Source organism: Tursiops truncatus, chromosome 11 (assembly GCF_011762595.2).
Source record: "Tursiops truncatus isolate mTurTru1 chromosome 11, mTurTru1.mat.Y, whole genome shotgun sequence".
NCBI lineage: Eukaryota > Metazoa > Chordata > Mammalia > Artiodactyla > Delphinidae > Tursiops > Tursiops truncatus.
The window spans coordinates 78,416,083-78,431,071 of NC_047044.1; the positions used below are offsets into that span (position 1 = coordinate 78,416,083).

At 40.2% G+C, this 14,989-nt stretch overlaps 1 protein-coding gene across 4 annotated transcripts in view; it reads right to left on the reverse strand.

Moving 5' to 3' along the window:
• The window catches only part of FAR2 (fatty acyl-CoA reductase 2), a 137,646-nt gene that overhangs the window by 39,260 nt on the left and 83,397 nt on the right, over window positions 1-14,989 (reverse strand). For 3 of the 4 annotated variants that reach the window (XM_019935817.3, XM_073788891.1, XM_073788890.1), the window contains exon 2: window positions 12,147-12,375. In XM_019935817.3, coding sequence (XP_019791376.2) covers window positions 12,147-12,335 — 189 coding nt within the window. In that variant the 5' untranslated portion in view covers window positions 12,336-12,375. Of the gene's footprint in view, window positions 1-11,948; window positions 12,116-12,146; window positions 12,376-14,989 lie in introns of those variants that run through there. The other variant, XM_073788892.1, reaches the window with a different exon arrangement.

Here is a 14,989-nt window from a genome sequence, read left to right on the forward strand (position 1 = left end):
ATCATTATGTAATGTCCTTCTTTGTCTCTTGTAACAGTCTGTTTTAAAGTCTGTTTTGTCTGATATGAGAATTGCTACTCCAGCTTTCTCTTGTTTTCCATTTGTAAGGAATATCTTTTTCCATCCCCTCACTTTCATTCCATGTGTGTCCCTAGGTCTGAAGTGGGTCTCTTGTAGATAGCATATATACAGGTCTTGTTTTTGTATCCATTCAGCCAGTCTATGTCTTTTGGTTGGAGCATTTAATCCATTTACATTTAAGGTAATTATCGATATGTATGTTCCTATTACCATTTTCTTAATCGTTTTGGGTTTGTTATTGTAGGCCTTTTCCTTCCCTTGTGTTCCTGCTTATTGAAGTTCCTTTAGCATTTGTTGTAAAGCTGGTTTCATGGTGCTGAATTCTCTTAGCTTTTGCTTGTCTGTAAAGGTTTAAATTTCTCTGTCAAATGTGAATGAGATCCTTGCTGGGTAGAGTAATCTTGGTTGTAGGTTTTTCCCATTCATCACTTTAAATATGTCCTGCCACTCCCTTCGATTTTGGAGAGATTCTGCTGAAAGATTGGCTCTTAACCTTATGGGGATTCCCTTGTGTGCTATTTGTTGTTTTTCCCTTGCTGCTTTTAAAATTTTTTCTTTGTATTTAGTTTTTGATAGTTTGATTAATATGTGTCTTGGCGTGTTTCTCCTTGGATTTATCCTGTATGGGACTTTTTGTGCTTCCTGGACTTGATTAACTATTTCCTTTCCCATATTAGGGAAGTTTTAAACTAATCTCTTCAAATATTTTCTCAGTCCCTTTGTTTTTTTTCTTCTTCTTCTGGAACCCCTATAATTCGAATGTTGGTGCATTTAATCTTGTCCCAGAGGTCTCTGAGACTGTCCTCAATTCTTTCCATTCTTTTTTCTTTATTCTGCTGTGCAGTAGCTATTTCCACTATTTTATCTTCCAGATTACTTATCCGTTCTTCTGCCTCACTTATTCTGCTATTGATCCCTTCTAGAGGATTTGTAATTTCATTTATTGTGTTGTTTATCACTGTTTCTTTGGTCTTTAGTTCTTCTAGGTCCTTGTTAAATGTTTCTTGTATTTTCTCCATTCAATTTCCAGATTTTGGATCATCTTTACTGTCTTTATTCTGAATTCTTTTTCAGGTAGACTGCCTATTACGTCTTCAGTTGTTTGGTCTGGTGGGTTTTTATCTTGCTCCTTCACCTGCTGTATGTTTCTCTGTCTTCTCATTTCATTAACTTACTGTGTTTGGGGTCTCCTTTTCACAGGGTGCAGGTTCATAGTTCCCATTGTTTTTTGGTGTCTGCCCCCAGTGGCTATGGTTGGTTCAGTGGGTTTTGTAGGCTTCCTGGTGGAGGGGACTAGTGCCTGTGTTTTGGTGGATGAGGCTGGATCTTGTCTTTCTGGTGGGCAGGTCCACGTGTGGTGGTGTGTTTTGGGGTATCTGTGGCCTTATTATGATTTTAGGCAGCCTCTCTGCTAATGGGTGGGAATGTGCTCCTGTCTTGCTAGTTGTTTGGCATAGGGTGTCCAGCACTGGAGCTTGCTGGTCATTGAGTGGAGCTGGGTCTTGGCATTGAGATGGAGATCACTGGGAGATTTTCGCCGTTTGATATTATGTGGAGCTGGACCACATAATATTGGTCTTGTGGACATGATACTGGTCATGTGGACCAGTGTCCTGAACTTGGCTCTCCCACTTCAGAGGCACAGCCCTGACGCCTGGCTGGAGCACCAACAGCCTGTCATCCACACGGCGCACAATAAAAGGGAGAAAAAGAAAGAAAGAAAGAAGATAAAATAAAATAAAGTTATTAATATGAAAAATAATTATTAAAAAAGTTTTTTAAGTAATTCAAAAAAAAGAATGAAAGAAGAGAGCAACCAAACCAAAAAACAAATACACCAATGATAACAAGCACTAAAAACTATATAAAAAAACAAACAAAGAAAAAAAAAAAGGACAGAGAGAACCCTAGAACAAATGGTAAAGGCAAAGCTATACAGACAAAATCACACACAGAAGCATACACATACACACTCACAAAAAGAGAAAAAGGGAAAAAAAAAATATATATATATATATCGTTGCTCCCAACGTCCACCTCCTGAATTTGGGATGATTTGTTGTCTATTCAGGTATTCCAGAGATAAAGGGTATATCAGGTTGATTGTGGAGATTTAATCCACTGCTCCTGAGGCTGCTGGGAGAGATTTCCCTTTCTCTTCTTTGTTCACATAGCTCCCAGGGTTCAGCTTTGGATTTAGCCCCACCTCTGCATGTAGTTCACTTGAGGGCATCTATTCTTCACTCATACAGGACAGAGTTAAAGGAGCAGCTGATTCGGGGGCTCTGGCTTATTCAGGCCAGGGGCGGGGGGGGGGGGGTACGGTGTGTGGGGTGAGCCTGTGGTGGCAGAGGCCGGCAGGATGTTGCACCAGCCTGAGGTGCACCGCGCGTTCTCCCAGGGAAGTTGTCCCTGGATCACAGGACCCTGGCAGTGGTGGGCCGCACAGGCTCCCGGGAGGGGAGGTGTGGACAGTGACCTGTGCTCGCACACAGGCTTCTTGGTGGCAGCAGCAGCAGGCTTAGCATCTCATGCCCATCTCTGGGGTCACGCTGATAGCCGTGGCTCACGCCCATCTTTGGAGCTCCTTTAAGCGGCACTCTTAATCCCCTCTCCTCGCGCACCAGGAAACAGAGGCAAGAAAAAGTCTCTTGCCTCTTCAGCAGGTCCAGACTTTTTCCCGGACTCCCTCGCGGCTAGCTGTGGTGCACTAGCCCGCGTCAGGCTGTGTTCACACAGCCAATCCCAGTCCTCTCCCTGGGATCTGACCTCCGAAGCCTGAGCCTCAGCTCCCAACCCCGCCCGCCCCGGCGGGTGAGTAGACAAGCCTCTCGGGCTGGTGAGTGCTGGTCGGCACCGATCCTCTGTGCAGGAATCTCTCCGCTTTGCCCTCCACACCCCCGTTGCTGCATTATCCTTCGTGGCTCCGAAGCTTACCCCGTCTGCCAGCCATGGTCTCTGCCCGCGAAGGGGCTTCTAGTGTGTGGAAACCTTTCCTCCTTCACAGCTCCCTCCCAGAGGTGCAGGTCCCATCCCTATTCTTTTGCTCTGTTTATTCTTTTCTTTTGCCCTACCCAGGTACTTGGGGAGTTTCTTGCCTTTTGGGAGGTCTGAGGTCTTCTGCCAGCATTCAGTAGGTGTTCTGTAGGAGTTGTTCCACATGTAGATGTATTTCTGATGTATTTGTGGGGAGGAAGGTGATATCTGTGTCTTACTCTTCTGTGTCTTACTCTTCTGCCATCTTGAAGCTCCCCTTCAAGCACAAATTTTTTGTAGAATGTTTCTGCTGGTCTCGTGAAGGTTACTGCTGGTCATGAGGAACAGATGTCACCATGACGGATTTTAGTGTTTTTCTAGATATGAGGAGATACAAGAATCGGGCTCATAAAATCGACTCCTGAAAATATCTAACTATCTGAAGACCTGTTCTGCCAGTTTTTCCCAGAGCACAGAGAGTCTCATTACAGCTCTCCACCCTGAACACCTTTCAGGCAGGTGTTGAAAATCAGCAGCTGCAGCAGCACATGATTTAATCCTTGTAGAGGGAGCTGGCAAGTGCCAGTGGCGACTGCCAATTAGGTGACAAGAATCATGTTGAATCCTGTGGTTTGGTGACTTTTTTGAATGAAATCAGTACAGGCAATGTGAAGCTTTTGAGAAAAAGACTTGATGTGATTGGAAGAAATTTAAAAAGAAGGAAAGAAGTTGGACATGTGAAATCATGCCAGGGATTGAATTAACTAGTGAATGGTACTGTAAAAGAAAACAAGAGATTGAGAAATAAATTGTTTCTGTTTCTGGGACCTTAAAGAATACCCCCAGGACAAAATCAATTTAAAAAGTTTTTTTTTTTTTTTTTTCTTAAAAGGAAGGAAATGGCCCTTAGGGGAGAGGCTTAACATGCTTCAACTAATCTGAGTTGAGTGTCTGTCAAACTGAGAATCAGTTATACTCTTTCAAAAGTGTGTTTGTTAATCATGGGAAATTTTAATTCCTGGCAATAGTCCCTCAAGTTGTCTCAAGTTTATAAAAGCCTCTTGCTTTTTTGGGGGATCATTAGTTTCTTAGGAAAAGTAAAAAGTGGTAATGGAACAAAACTGACTTTGGGAATTTAAAATACAAATTTCTGGTTCTAATTGCCTTTGCCTTATATGGAGATTTAACAGAATTATTAATATCAATCAGAAATTCATCTTTTTTTGGAAGTTGTGGACAAGCAGCTTTTACACAGGGTAGCCTGAACCAAACATGAAAATGCTTTTCTTCCTTATAAAAGAGTCTATGAAGGACTTCCCTGGTGGCGCAGTGGTTGAGAGTCCGCCTGTCAATGCAGGGGACACGGGTTCGTGCCCCGGTCTGGGAGGATCCCACATGCCGCGGAGCAGCTGGGCCCGTGAGCCATGGCCGCTGAGCCTGCGCATCCGGAGCCTGCACTTCCGGAGCCTGTGCTCTGCGACGGGAGGGGCCACAACGGTGAGAGGCCCGCGTACCCAAAAAAAAAAAAAAAAAAAAAAAAAAAAGAGTCTATGAAAATTAACAATGAACTTTTACATAAAATGAATAACTTTTCTGTTGGGTGCTTCTTAATACTCCAGTGATGTCAAAGTGCTGGCCTTTTCTTTGCCTGTGTTATTTAGTTGGAAGTTAATTTGTTTAAACGCATTATTTTTCCTCTTAGGGATCTAATGTCTTCTAAAAACTACCAAACAGTGATAATCTTGCAAAATGATTCAATAAACTATTTCATAAAATGTTGCTATCTTCTATTGTCTTAAATCTAATCAGTTCTATGAACTGAGGGCCCCGTGTGTGACCCTGCATGATTCATTACCCAAAACTCTCCAGGGTATTTCAAAGTTGATTTATCTCAGGAGCAGCTGAGAGCTTATTGAGTAATTCACATTTTTCCAGAGAAGTTGACTTAAAATATCCAGTGCAACCTGCCAAGCTCTGCCTTTGTTTATAAATCTGCTTCCTGGTGACATCATACAGGATGGTCCCTCCCTGGGAGTCTTGAATTTTGCCTGGTCTTCTCAGATGCTGCATTCTAAACCCAGCACAATCTCATTGTAACCCTTTCCTTACCTGATTACTCTAGTTTAAGAGGAAATGCCTAACCATTTCTGGTATTCTCTCAATGAATTTTTTTTTTTTTTTTTTTTTAGATTCTGATCTCACTCTTAATTAACTACCTCACTCAATATAAATTCAACTACTTGTGGTTTTATTTTTCAGGTACGGATATTGTCTTCTTGATGTTTTCTTAAAAGAGTTATTCAGAGTAGATTATGACCAACTTAAGAACCTAAATGGATATAAATGGGACATGACTGTTGTAAAAAGGAACACATCTTTAAAGCACTGAAGAACCTCAAAATGCTGTCAACACTTTGAGCTTCATAACTGAATGATTTATTTGCAACTAATTATCTCTTGTCGTGGGGAAGAATCATGTCTTTAAGCAAAGCCGCATTCTAGATAGCAAAATAAATATCAATTTTGCCACAGAAAATTGTTTCTGCTACCTGGAAAGCTTGTTGGTTCATACTTAAATGAGCACATTTTTCATAACAAGAGACCAAGCAGTCAGCTTGGGATGCCTGCGGACCCACAAGTGGGTCTGCGGTTATCATGTCCACATGTCAACATGGGAAATTTGGCTTATTCTCCGTAGAAACTTCTCAGATTTTGTGAAAGAAATTAGGAGAGTTTTCTTAAAAACGGTTTTATAGACTTAGAATCATATTTCTTTCTTTTTTTTTTTTTTTGAGTTTTACTTTTTATTTTATTTTTTAAACATCTTTATTGGAGTATAATTGCTTTACAATGTTGCGTTAGTTTCTGCTGTATAATGCAGTGAATCGGCTATATGTATACATATACCCCATATCTCCTCCCTCTTGCGTCTCCCTCCCACCCTCCCTATCCCACCCCTCTAGGTGGTCACAAAGCACCGAGCTGATCTCCCTGTGCTATGCAGCTGCTTCCCACTAGCTATCTATTTTACATTTAGTAGTGTATATATGTCAATGCTACTCTCACACTTCAGTCAAACTATTTAATTCTGATAAAGTTTCTAAACTAAAAGTAAACAACTTATATCTGATGACATAATTTTGGAAATTCGTGATTGCTTTGCTGCCTTATTTATTTACTATCTTAAAAAGTGGGCTTGGGCTTCCCTGGTGGCGCAGTGGTTGAGAGTCCGCCTGCCGATGCAGGGGATGTGGGTTCGTGCCCCGGTCCGGGAAGATCCCACATGCCGTGGAGCAGCTGGGCCCGTGAGCCATGGCCGCTGAGCCTGAGCGTCCGGAGCCTGTGCTCCGCAACAGTGAAAGGGCAGCGTACCGCAAAAAAAAAAAAAAAAAAGTGGGCTTTTTCTCCCACTATAAAAATAAAACAACTTCATTGTAATTGCATTTAGAAAATTCTTTTGGAAAAAGATTATTGTTCTGGTTTTTCACTACAAAAGACTGTTTTTTTTACTTAACGATAAAAGTAAACATGTTCAATAAATATATTTGCACATTATTTATGTGTGTCTCTGGTTGTTTTCTTAGAGTGCCACCTTAATTATCTTTGTGAGAAAGTCCTCAAGGATCTGCCATTAATTCAGATACCTTTCCCTCAATTGATATGTTCCTTTAAGTGGTCTGAAAATACTTAAGGATCTTAGCATATGTGAGGAAACTGATCCTCTGTTCTGATTCTTGAGTCCCAATTCTATGTGGCCAAAGGATTAAAAATAACCTTCTTTCCAAAGCATTTCCTACTTAATTGTCTCTCTCTGAAGGCATGGAAACAGGAAGTGAGAGGTAGTTGCTGTCCATACCGTGAAAGGAAAGGAATGAAGCTGATGAACGAATTTTGATAGATAGATATCAATAGAACAGATGTTCTCTTGACCATATTTCCTGGGGACACAGTGGGAATCAAAGGCAAACTGGTAACAGTTGTATTCATTATGTTTTAAAGAAAGTTTCCAAGCCTCCTATACCTGATACCATTAATCTACCTTCAAACCCACTGTATTACTTAAGGTGGATTAGAATTCATGCATTGTTTTGTGTGACAGGAGGCAAGTACCAAGTAAAAGTAATACCAGACCCTTCTTAGGAATAAGGCTTGGAGGCATTTAAATCACTCTGTCATGTCAAAATAAAGTTCAATGGCAGAATCTAGACTGGATCTTGATTCATATAAGATATTTAATAAATATTTGTAGAATCAGAGGCCTTCCAGAAGAAACTTTAACCCAGACAGGAAAGCTCTTCTGAGTAAGAACCTAGGGTGAGAGTGGTCATACAACAGAAGTAAAGACTGGCTTAAAGAACTGGAGTACATTAAACTTGTTCATTGAACATATTTGGTTGATTACTTACAGAGTGTCAAGCACTGTGTCAGATGTGGAAGACACAGTGGGAACACATGAAGGAAATAACGAAAAGGCCTTAGTTTAAAAAATTAAAGGGAAAAAATTGGGATAATACATGTGTTATTGATTTCAGCAAATCAAATACTTCTGAGAAAATGGTGTATTATTTGACAAACCTGAGACTCTTCTCACTGAATCTGAAATTAGGAAAGCATAAAAACAGACAGAATTATTATGAAACCAAAGATGTCTGGGTATATTCCTTTAAGTATAACCCTGTGTTGGAAAGTTGGTTGTGGGGACCCACATGTTTGGAATAACAGACTGGCACCATTTCCTTCTAAATTCTAACCAAATCGAGGAAAACTAGACTTCATATGGAATAGTTTCACTTTTAAAGGAAACATTGCAAAAATATTAAACTATATCATTCTCTTTTTATGAAGAAGCCCGGGCCCTGTCTTTCTATCTGACCACATAAGTCAAAATTTATGGAAGTATAATTAATGCCTTTGCTGCAAAAACCAGAAATAGAGACTGAAGAAGAAATGTCCATATTTCAATGTCTTGAGCATTTCGGTGCTATAGCAATTGTTCCCTTTTAAAATACTCATTTAGACATATCTTCAATAGTGTTACTGTAATAGCAAAGTCTCTTTGAGGAAAAGGAAAGATTTTTAATGACAAAAGAAAAATACTGTTTATTCTGAGGTTGAATTTAGGAGCCCATGTGAAGGAAGGCTTAGCAAAGGGGAAGATAGGTGAGACTGACTGCTCATACGAAGCTAACTTTGTATGCTGGATTTGATTCTACTAGGGCTATCTTTTTTTTTTTTTTAAACATTTTTAATGGAGTATAATTGCTTTACAATGGTATGTTAGTTTCTGCTTTATAACAAAGTGAATCAGCTATATATATAGATATATCCCCATATCCCCTCCCTCTTGTGCCTACCTCCCACCCTCCCTATCCCACCCTTCTAGGTGGTCACAAAGCACCGAGCTGATCTCCCTGTGCTATGCAGCTGCTTCCCACTAGCTATCGGTTTTACATTTGGTAGTGTATATATGGCAATGCCACTCTCTCACTTCGTCCCAGCTTACCCTTCCCCCTCCCCATGTCCTCAAGTCCATTCTCTACATCCGCATCTTTATTCCTGTCCTGCCCCTAGGTTCTTCAGAACCATTTTTATTTATTTATTTTTAGATTCCATATATATGTGTTAGCATACGGTATTTGTTTTTCTCCTTCTGCCTTCATTCTGTATGATAGACTCTAGGTCCATCCACCTCACTACAAACAACTCAGTTTCATTTCTTTTATGGCTGAGTAATATTCCATTGTATATATGTGCTACATCTTCTTTATCCATTCATCTCTCAATGGACACTTATGTTGCTTCCATGTCCTGGCTATTGTAAACAGCTGCAATGAACATTGTGGTACATGACTCTTTTTGAATTATGGTTTTCTCAGGGTATATGGCCAGTAGTGGGATTGCTGGGTCGTATGGTAGTTCTATTTTTAGTTTTTTAAGGAACCTCCATACTGTTCTCCATAGTGGCTGTATCAATTTACATTCCCACCAACAGTGCAAGAGGGTTCCTTTTTCTCCACACCCTCTCCAGTATTTATTGTTTGTAGATTTTTTGATGATGGCCATTCTGACTGGTGTGAGGTGATACCTCATTGTAGTCTTGATTTGCATTTCTCTAATGATTAGTGATGTTGAGCATCCTTTCATGTATTTGTTGGCCATTTGTATATCTTCTTTGGAGAAATGTCTATTTAGGTCTTCTGACCATTTTTGGATTGCATTGTTTGTTGTTTTGATATTGAGCTGCTGGTAAATTTTGGAGATTAATCCTTTGTCAGTTGCTTTATTTGCAAATATTTTCCCCCATTCTGAGGGTTGTTTTTTTGTCTTGTTTATGGTTTCCTTCGCTGTGCAAAAGCTTTTAAGTTCCATTAGGTCCCATTTGTTTATTTTTATTTTTATTTCCATTTCTCTAGGAGGTGAGTCAAAAAGGATCTTGCTGTGATTTATGTCATAGAGTGTGCTGCCTATGTTTTCCCCTAAGAGTTTTATAGTGTCTGGCCTTACATTTAGGTCTTTAATCCATTTTGAGTTTCTTTTTGTGTATGATGTTCGAGTGTTCTAATTTCATTATTTTACATGTAGCTGTCCAGTTTTCCCAGCAGGAGAAGAATTTTTAAAACTACAACTGGAGGACAGCTGCTGCCTAGAAATGTAAAGCCCTGAGCATCCAGGAATTTAGCAAATGGCTGCTGACTGCAGTTTCCTTGGTTTTAAGATACCACCAAGCTCCAGTTTAGTGATCTCTGAATTGGAGATGACAAATTTATGGGTATGTTTTGGATTAGTTAAAAAACAAAGCTGATTATTTTATATTTTACATTAATAAAACTCAGAGAAATTTTATTTTGCCTTTTTAACCCATATGTCAGCTTGGGTCTCCCTATAAACTTAATGAAATTATGATTGATTATATCCTTAATTTAAGATTCTCTGTAAGATTATTGAGAATTTCCAGGTGGCCAGTGATTGGCTTAGATCTGAAGTTTCTGAACAAATCAGTACATGGTGTACCTCAGGCCACAGAGGTTGGTTCAGAAGTTGATATATAACTTAACCCAGGCTGATGAGATGTAAGGAAAATTTTGCTGAGGGTTTCCAGGAAAGAAGTTTCATCGATCTTGGAAGAGAGCTTCAGGGAGAGCCAGCTCTCCTCATCCAAAGATTGCCATAAATGTATGTGAGCAAGATATTATTATCCCATTTTACAGATAAGGAAACTGAGGTTCAGTAGAGTATGTATCTTGCCCACTGTCCCACGGCTAATAATTAGCAGTGCTGAGATTCAAACCCAGGTCAATCTACCTCTGAAGCCCATGCTCTTAAGCACCATCTGATAGCAACAGATAGTTCCCAGGTGATATTGATGCTGCTGGTTGGGAGACCACAGTTTAAGGACCACTGTTTATAAAAGTCAACAGCTGACAGTTGTAAACAGCCCAATAGTGGAAACAGGTAGAGATTTGCAAGCCAGTTTCACAAATAAGTTATTTATAGTATAATCAAGATTTCCATACCAAAAGAATTATTGCTGTGTTATCAAATACAATGCATTGAATATAACTATAGGCGAAAATTATGCTGACCACAAGACTCTCTGCCAAAATACTTATCTAGAAATTCATAAGCTGGCTACAAAGCTAAAGAGGCATGTCTCCTACATGATGAAAACAGTCCATTAGGGATGTATAACTGAGCAAGCTGTATGAAGAAGGATCTGAGAGTTTCTTCTCAATTTTGGTTTTATGCCACATCAGCCTTTTTTTCTCTTATTCTTAAGAACCATTACTTACAATGCAGGCAGTGTAGGGTATAGGCAAGTGTGCTTGCCTTAGAGCCAGACTTGGGGGGTGGGTGTCTGAAGTCTGACTCTCTCATTTACTAACTGGGTGACCTTTGGAAAGTTAATACTTCTGGTCTCATTTATCCATCTGTAAAATTTGGATATTAATTCTTACTTCACAGGGTTGTTGAAAAATCAATGAGGTAAGGCTCATTTGAATAGCGTCTGCCATGTACTAAGTACCCAGTAAGTGCCAGCTATTATTATTTGTCCCACTGCTGAGTTAAGCTATGAGATACAGGAGAGGCTTTTGTGATTCTCCTGATGATGGTTTATACCAAAATCTCATGCTGGTGCCAGAAGATAAAATGTAATCATCAAGCTTACGGGGTGTCTATAATGTGCTGTGCTATCAGATACACCACTCCATTAGATGTTAGCATGCCTAAACACTGGAAAGGAGACTTTGTAAAAACAATTTCTTATTTAAATCTTCTTTCTGCCAACCCTAAGTGACCTTGTACTTTCCAAAGGAGTCTATGAACAAGACACGTACATTTAAATTAATTCCCATGGCAATCCTGGGAGGTCATTGTTGTTATTATTCTAAACATTGCAAGCTGGAGGGTAAGAGGTATAAAGTGACAAAAAATTGATAATATGTTTGAGATGAAAGCCTTCAAATTTATAAATTAAGACATGAGATGACATTCATATTTTGGGGGGAGGGGAGTGAGAAAGTTTGATACCCAAGTGCTCATTCACACATATGTTTCATTTTCCCTTAGAAGAACTTACAGGATAATAGAAATATAATGGGATAATAGAAATATCAAGTTATCATAGATAAAGTATACAACTTGTGGCTTTTAGACAACTGAAAGTATTACTGCATGGCTACTTAGTAATCACATCTGTTTATAATATGATATGATGTAATATGCAATATACTATCTAAAAATTTGGAGGAAAGCTACCTTAAATTTAAATGAAAATTAGGGAAGAGTTTGGATGACCTCATGATAGATTTCAAGCCTGGCGAGTCCACTCTGCGAGCTTTAGCGTTTTGACTCTTACCCAGTAATTTGCAGAATATAGATTACCCGCTCACCTCTTCTGGACAGGGTCTAAGCACTCTTTCCTCTCTTATGGGAAAACACCACAGATTTCCATGAGCTGTTCCTTGTTATCTTGTTTTGTCTCCTTTCCTCTACCTGCCCAGATATCCTGGTCCCCACCTGCAGTTTGGGGCTATAAGGGAACATTGTAGTGAGTCACCATGCCCTAAGGCTCTTCCCATAAGGCATACCTTACTATTTAGGATCTGGAAAACCCTCTGCTGCAGGGTCTGGCCAGCCTTGGGCCTCACAAGGATGTAAATGACTCTCAGGTCTGGGCTGGTGCGAAATAGCTTCTCCATCAACACTTTGCCCAGGAAGCCTGTGGCCCCAGTAATGAGAATGGACTTGCCACCATAGAAATCTGCAATCATGGACATGGCTCTTCCCTTTGTCTTTTATAGCTTCGGAAAGAGGTTCCTGAAAAGAAAGAAAAATAACAAAAGATTACATTCTCAGTAGTGCTAAAATGCAGTCATTTAAAATGTTGCTGGCATTTCCAGGAGTTTTGAATGCAGGAAAAGGTCAGACAGAGTGATAGCATCATGGCTTATTGGCAACACAATTCATTTCAATCAATATTTACTGAGATTTCTCTCCCTGCTAGATGTTATGCCAGGAACTGTGGACAAGAAATGAGTAAGACATGGTTCCTGCTCTCAAGGAATTGTTTGTAGTCTGATGGAGGAGATAGATACCTAGAGACTGTGAAATATAATATGGTAATGCTAAAACCAAAGAAAGCACAGAGGAAGGGTGCATAGCAGGATCTGGAAATTTCAGGAAGGCCCCTATAGGTGGTGACACCTGTGGTCAAACTTGAAAAGAGATAAGGGCTGGGGTAAGGGCATTCCAGGCCAAAGAAAGATCAAAAGCAAAGGCCCAATGTGTGGTGTGGGATGCTGTATGGGGGAATAATACAAAGAATTCAGTGTTATGAGAATGTAAATGATAAGGTTGGGAATAGCCCCAAACCCGTGAAACCAAAGATTAGAACAGGATCAAATTTTAAAAATTATGACATAATTAGTATTTCAGTTGCAGTTTTATTCAGAGAAAATCATTTCCAAGAGCAGATCTGGTGGTGGGAAGCCAGATGCAGCACTTGGATGCTGTGACTTCCAAGAAAAAACACTCCATGCAACGTGAAGTGTTTTGTCTTTAAGCCTGGCCTCAAGATTGTTGATTGGAAGCCGCGGAGCTTTGGAGGAGGCAAGGCCATAGTGTGGGAGCAGACTTTCCTTTCTGTCACTGACTTTACTGCCTGCAGCAAGTCTTCGGCTGTCTTTGTGGATGGGATTTGGGTGGATCTTGCAGAACACAACTCCAAGGACCAGCCCTGACATCAGAGCTTGAAAGAAGAACAACAAAAAAAAACAAGTGAAAAAGCCAACACCCTGCCCTTTTCACTCCAGTCAAGTCAACTCCAGTGACTGCTTAACAAAACATGATTTTTCAAAGTCCTGATGTATAAATTAATTATAATTTATAGTTTAAAATTATAGTCATAATTTATACTTTGAGTATCTTGAGGCTACGTTCTTGGGCAGAACTCTTTGCCTTTGGAGGATTCATTCATTCATGGATTTACTCAACAAATAATTCTGTGCACTTGCCATGCCAGACTCTATGCTAAGTTCTGAAGGTCAACAAACAGGTCAACAACAAATAAGACAAACAGATCCTTGCTGTCGCTCTAGAAGAGGAGGCCAGTGATACACACATAAGTAAATACATAAACAAGTTAATTACAACTGTTACTAATGTAAATAAAACAGAGATCAACGACACAAATCACAATTATCAGTGCTATACACTAGGAAGTACTATGGGTTTCAACTGTTAGCTATTTTCATTGGTTGTCTAAATCCCTTTTATTAAGGATTGATGTGAGAAATATTATTTTGAAGAACACATTTGGACCTTGTGCAAAAGAGCAATGAAAGATATGTTTTGTCATGTTATATAATGTTACTCACATTACAATCTATCTAATGATTTTCTCAAAATTTAGCACTTGGGAAAAGTATTTATTATTTTTGCTTTGCCTGTCTTGAAGCTCAGAAAAGTGGTGTCACCAAATTTGGAAGGCAGTACAGTATCCTAGTTTAGCACTCAGATTCTAAGCAAGACTGAAATCAAATACCAGTTCTACCACTTACTAGGTCTATAACCTCAGGCAAATTATTAATCTTTCAATGCTGCAGTTTGTTCATCAGTAAACTGGGGATAACTAAAGTATCCACTTAATAGTGCTGTGGTAAGGATTATGTGAGTGAATACATGTAAAACCTTTAAAAATATAACTTACCTATAGTATTGGCTATTCATATGGTCACTGGTTCCACATTTTTCATCTTAATGGTTTCTGGCTTTTTCTTTTCTTTTTTTTTTGCGGTACTCGGGCCTCTCACTGTTGTGGCCTCTCCCGTTGCGGAGCACAGGCTCCGGACGCGCAGGCTCAGCGGCCATGGCTCACGGGCCCAGCCGCTCCGCGGCATGTGGGATCCTCCGGGACCGGGGCACGAACCCGTGTCCCCTGCATCGGCAGGCGAACTCTCAACCACGGCGCCACCAGGGAAGCCCTGGCTTTTTCTTTTGACAGTTATTATTATTTTTTTAAATAAATTTGTTTATTTATTTATTTATTTTTGGCTGTGTTGGGTCTTTGTTGCTGCACGCAGGCTTTATTTTAAATGTCCTGTCTTATGTATTTTATATACCCTCTTTTGGAAATATGAGGAGATGATTTATAACTGTCATCAAGTCAAATAGTGTTTTCCCCAAATGCAACTCTACTCGATGGTAAATCTTTCCAACGTCTTTACATATATAAATGGGGCTTCCCTGGTGGCGCCGTGGTTGAGAGTCCGCCTGCCGATGCAGGGGACACGGGTTCGTGCCCTGGTCCGGGAAGATCCCACATGCTGCGGAGCGGCTGGGCCCGTGAGCCATGGCCGCTGAGCCTGCGCGTCCGGAACCTGTGCTCCGCAACGGGAGAGGCCACAACAGTGAGAGACCTGCATACTGCAAA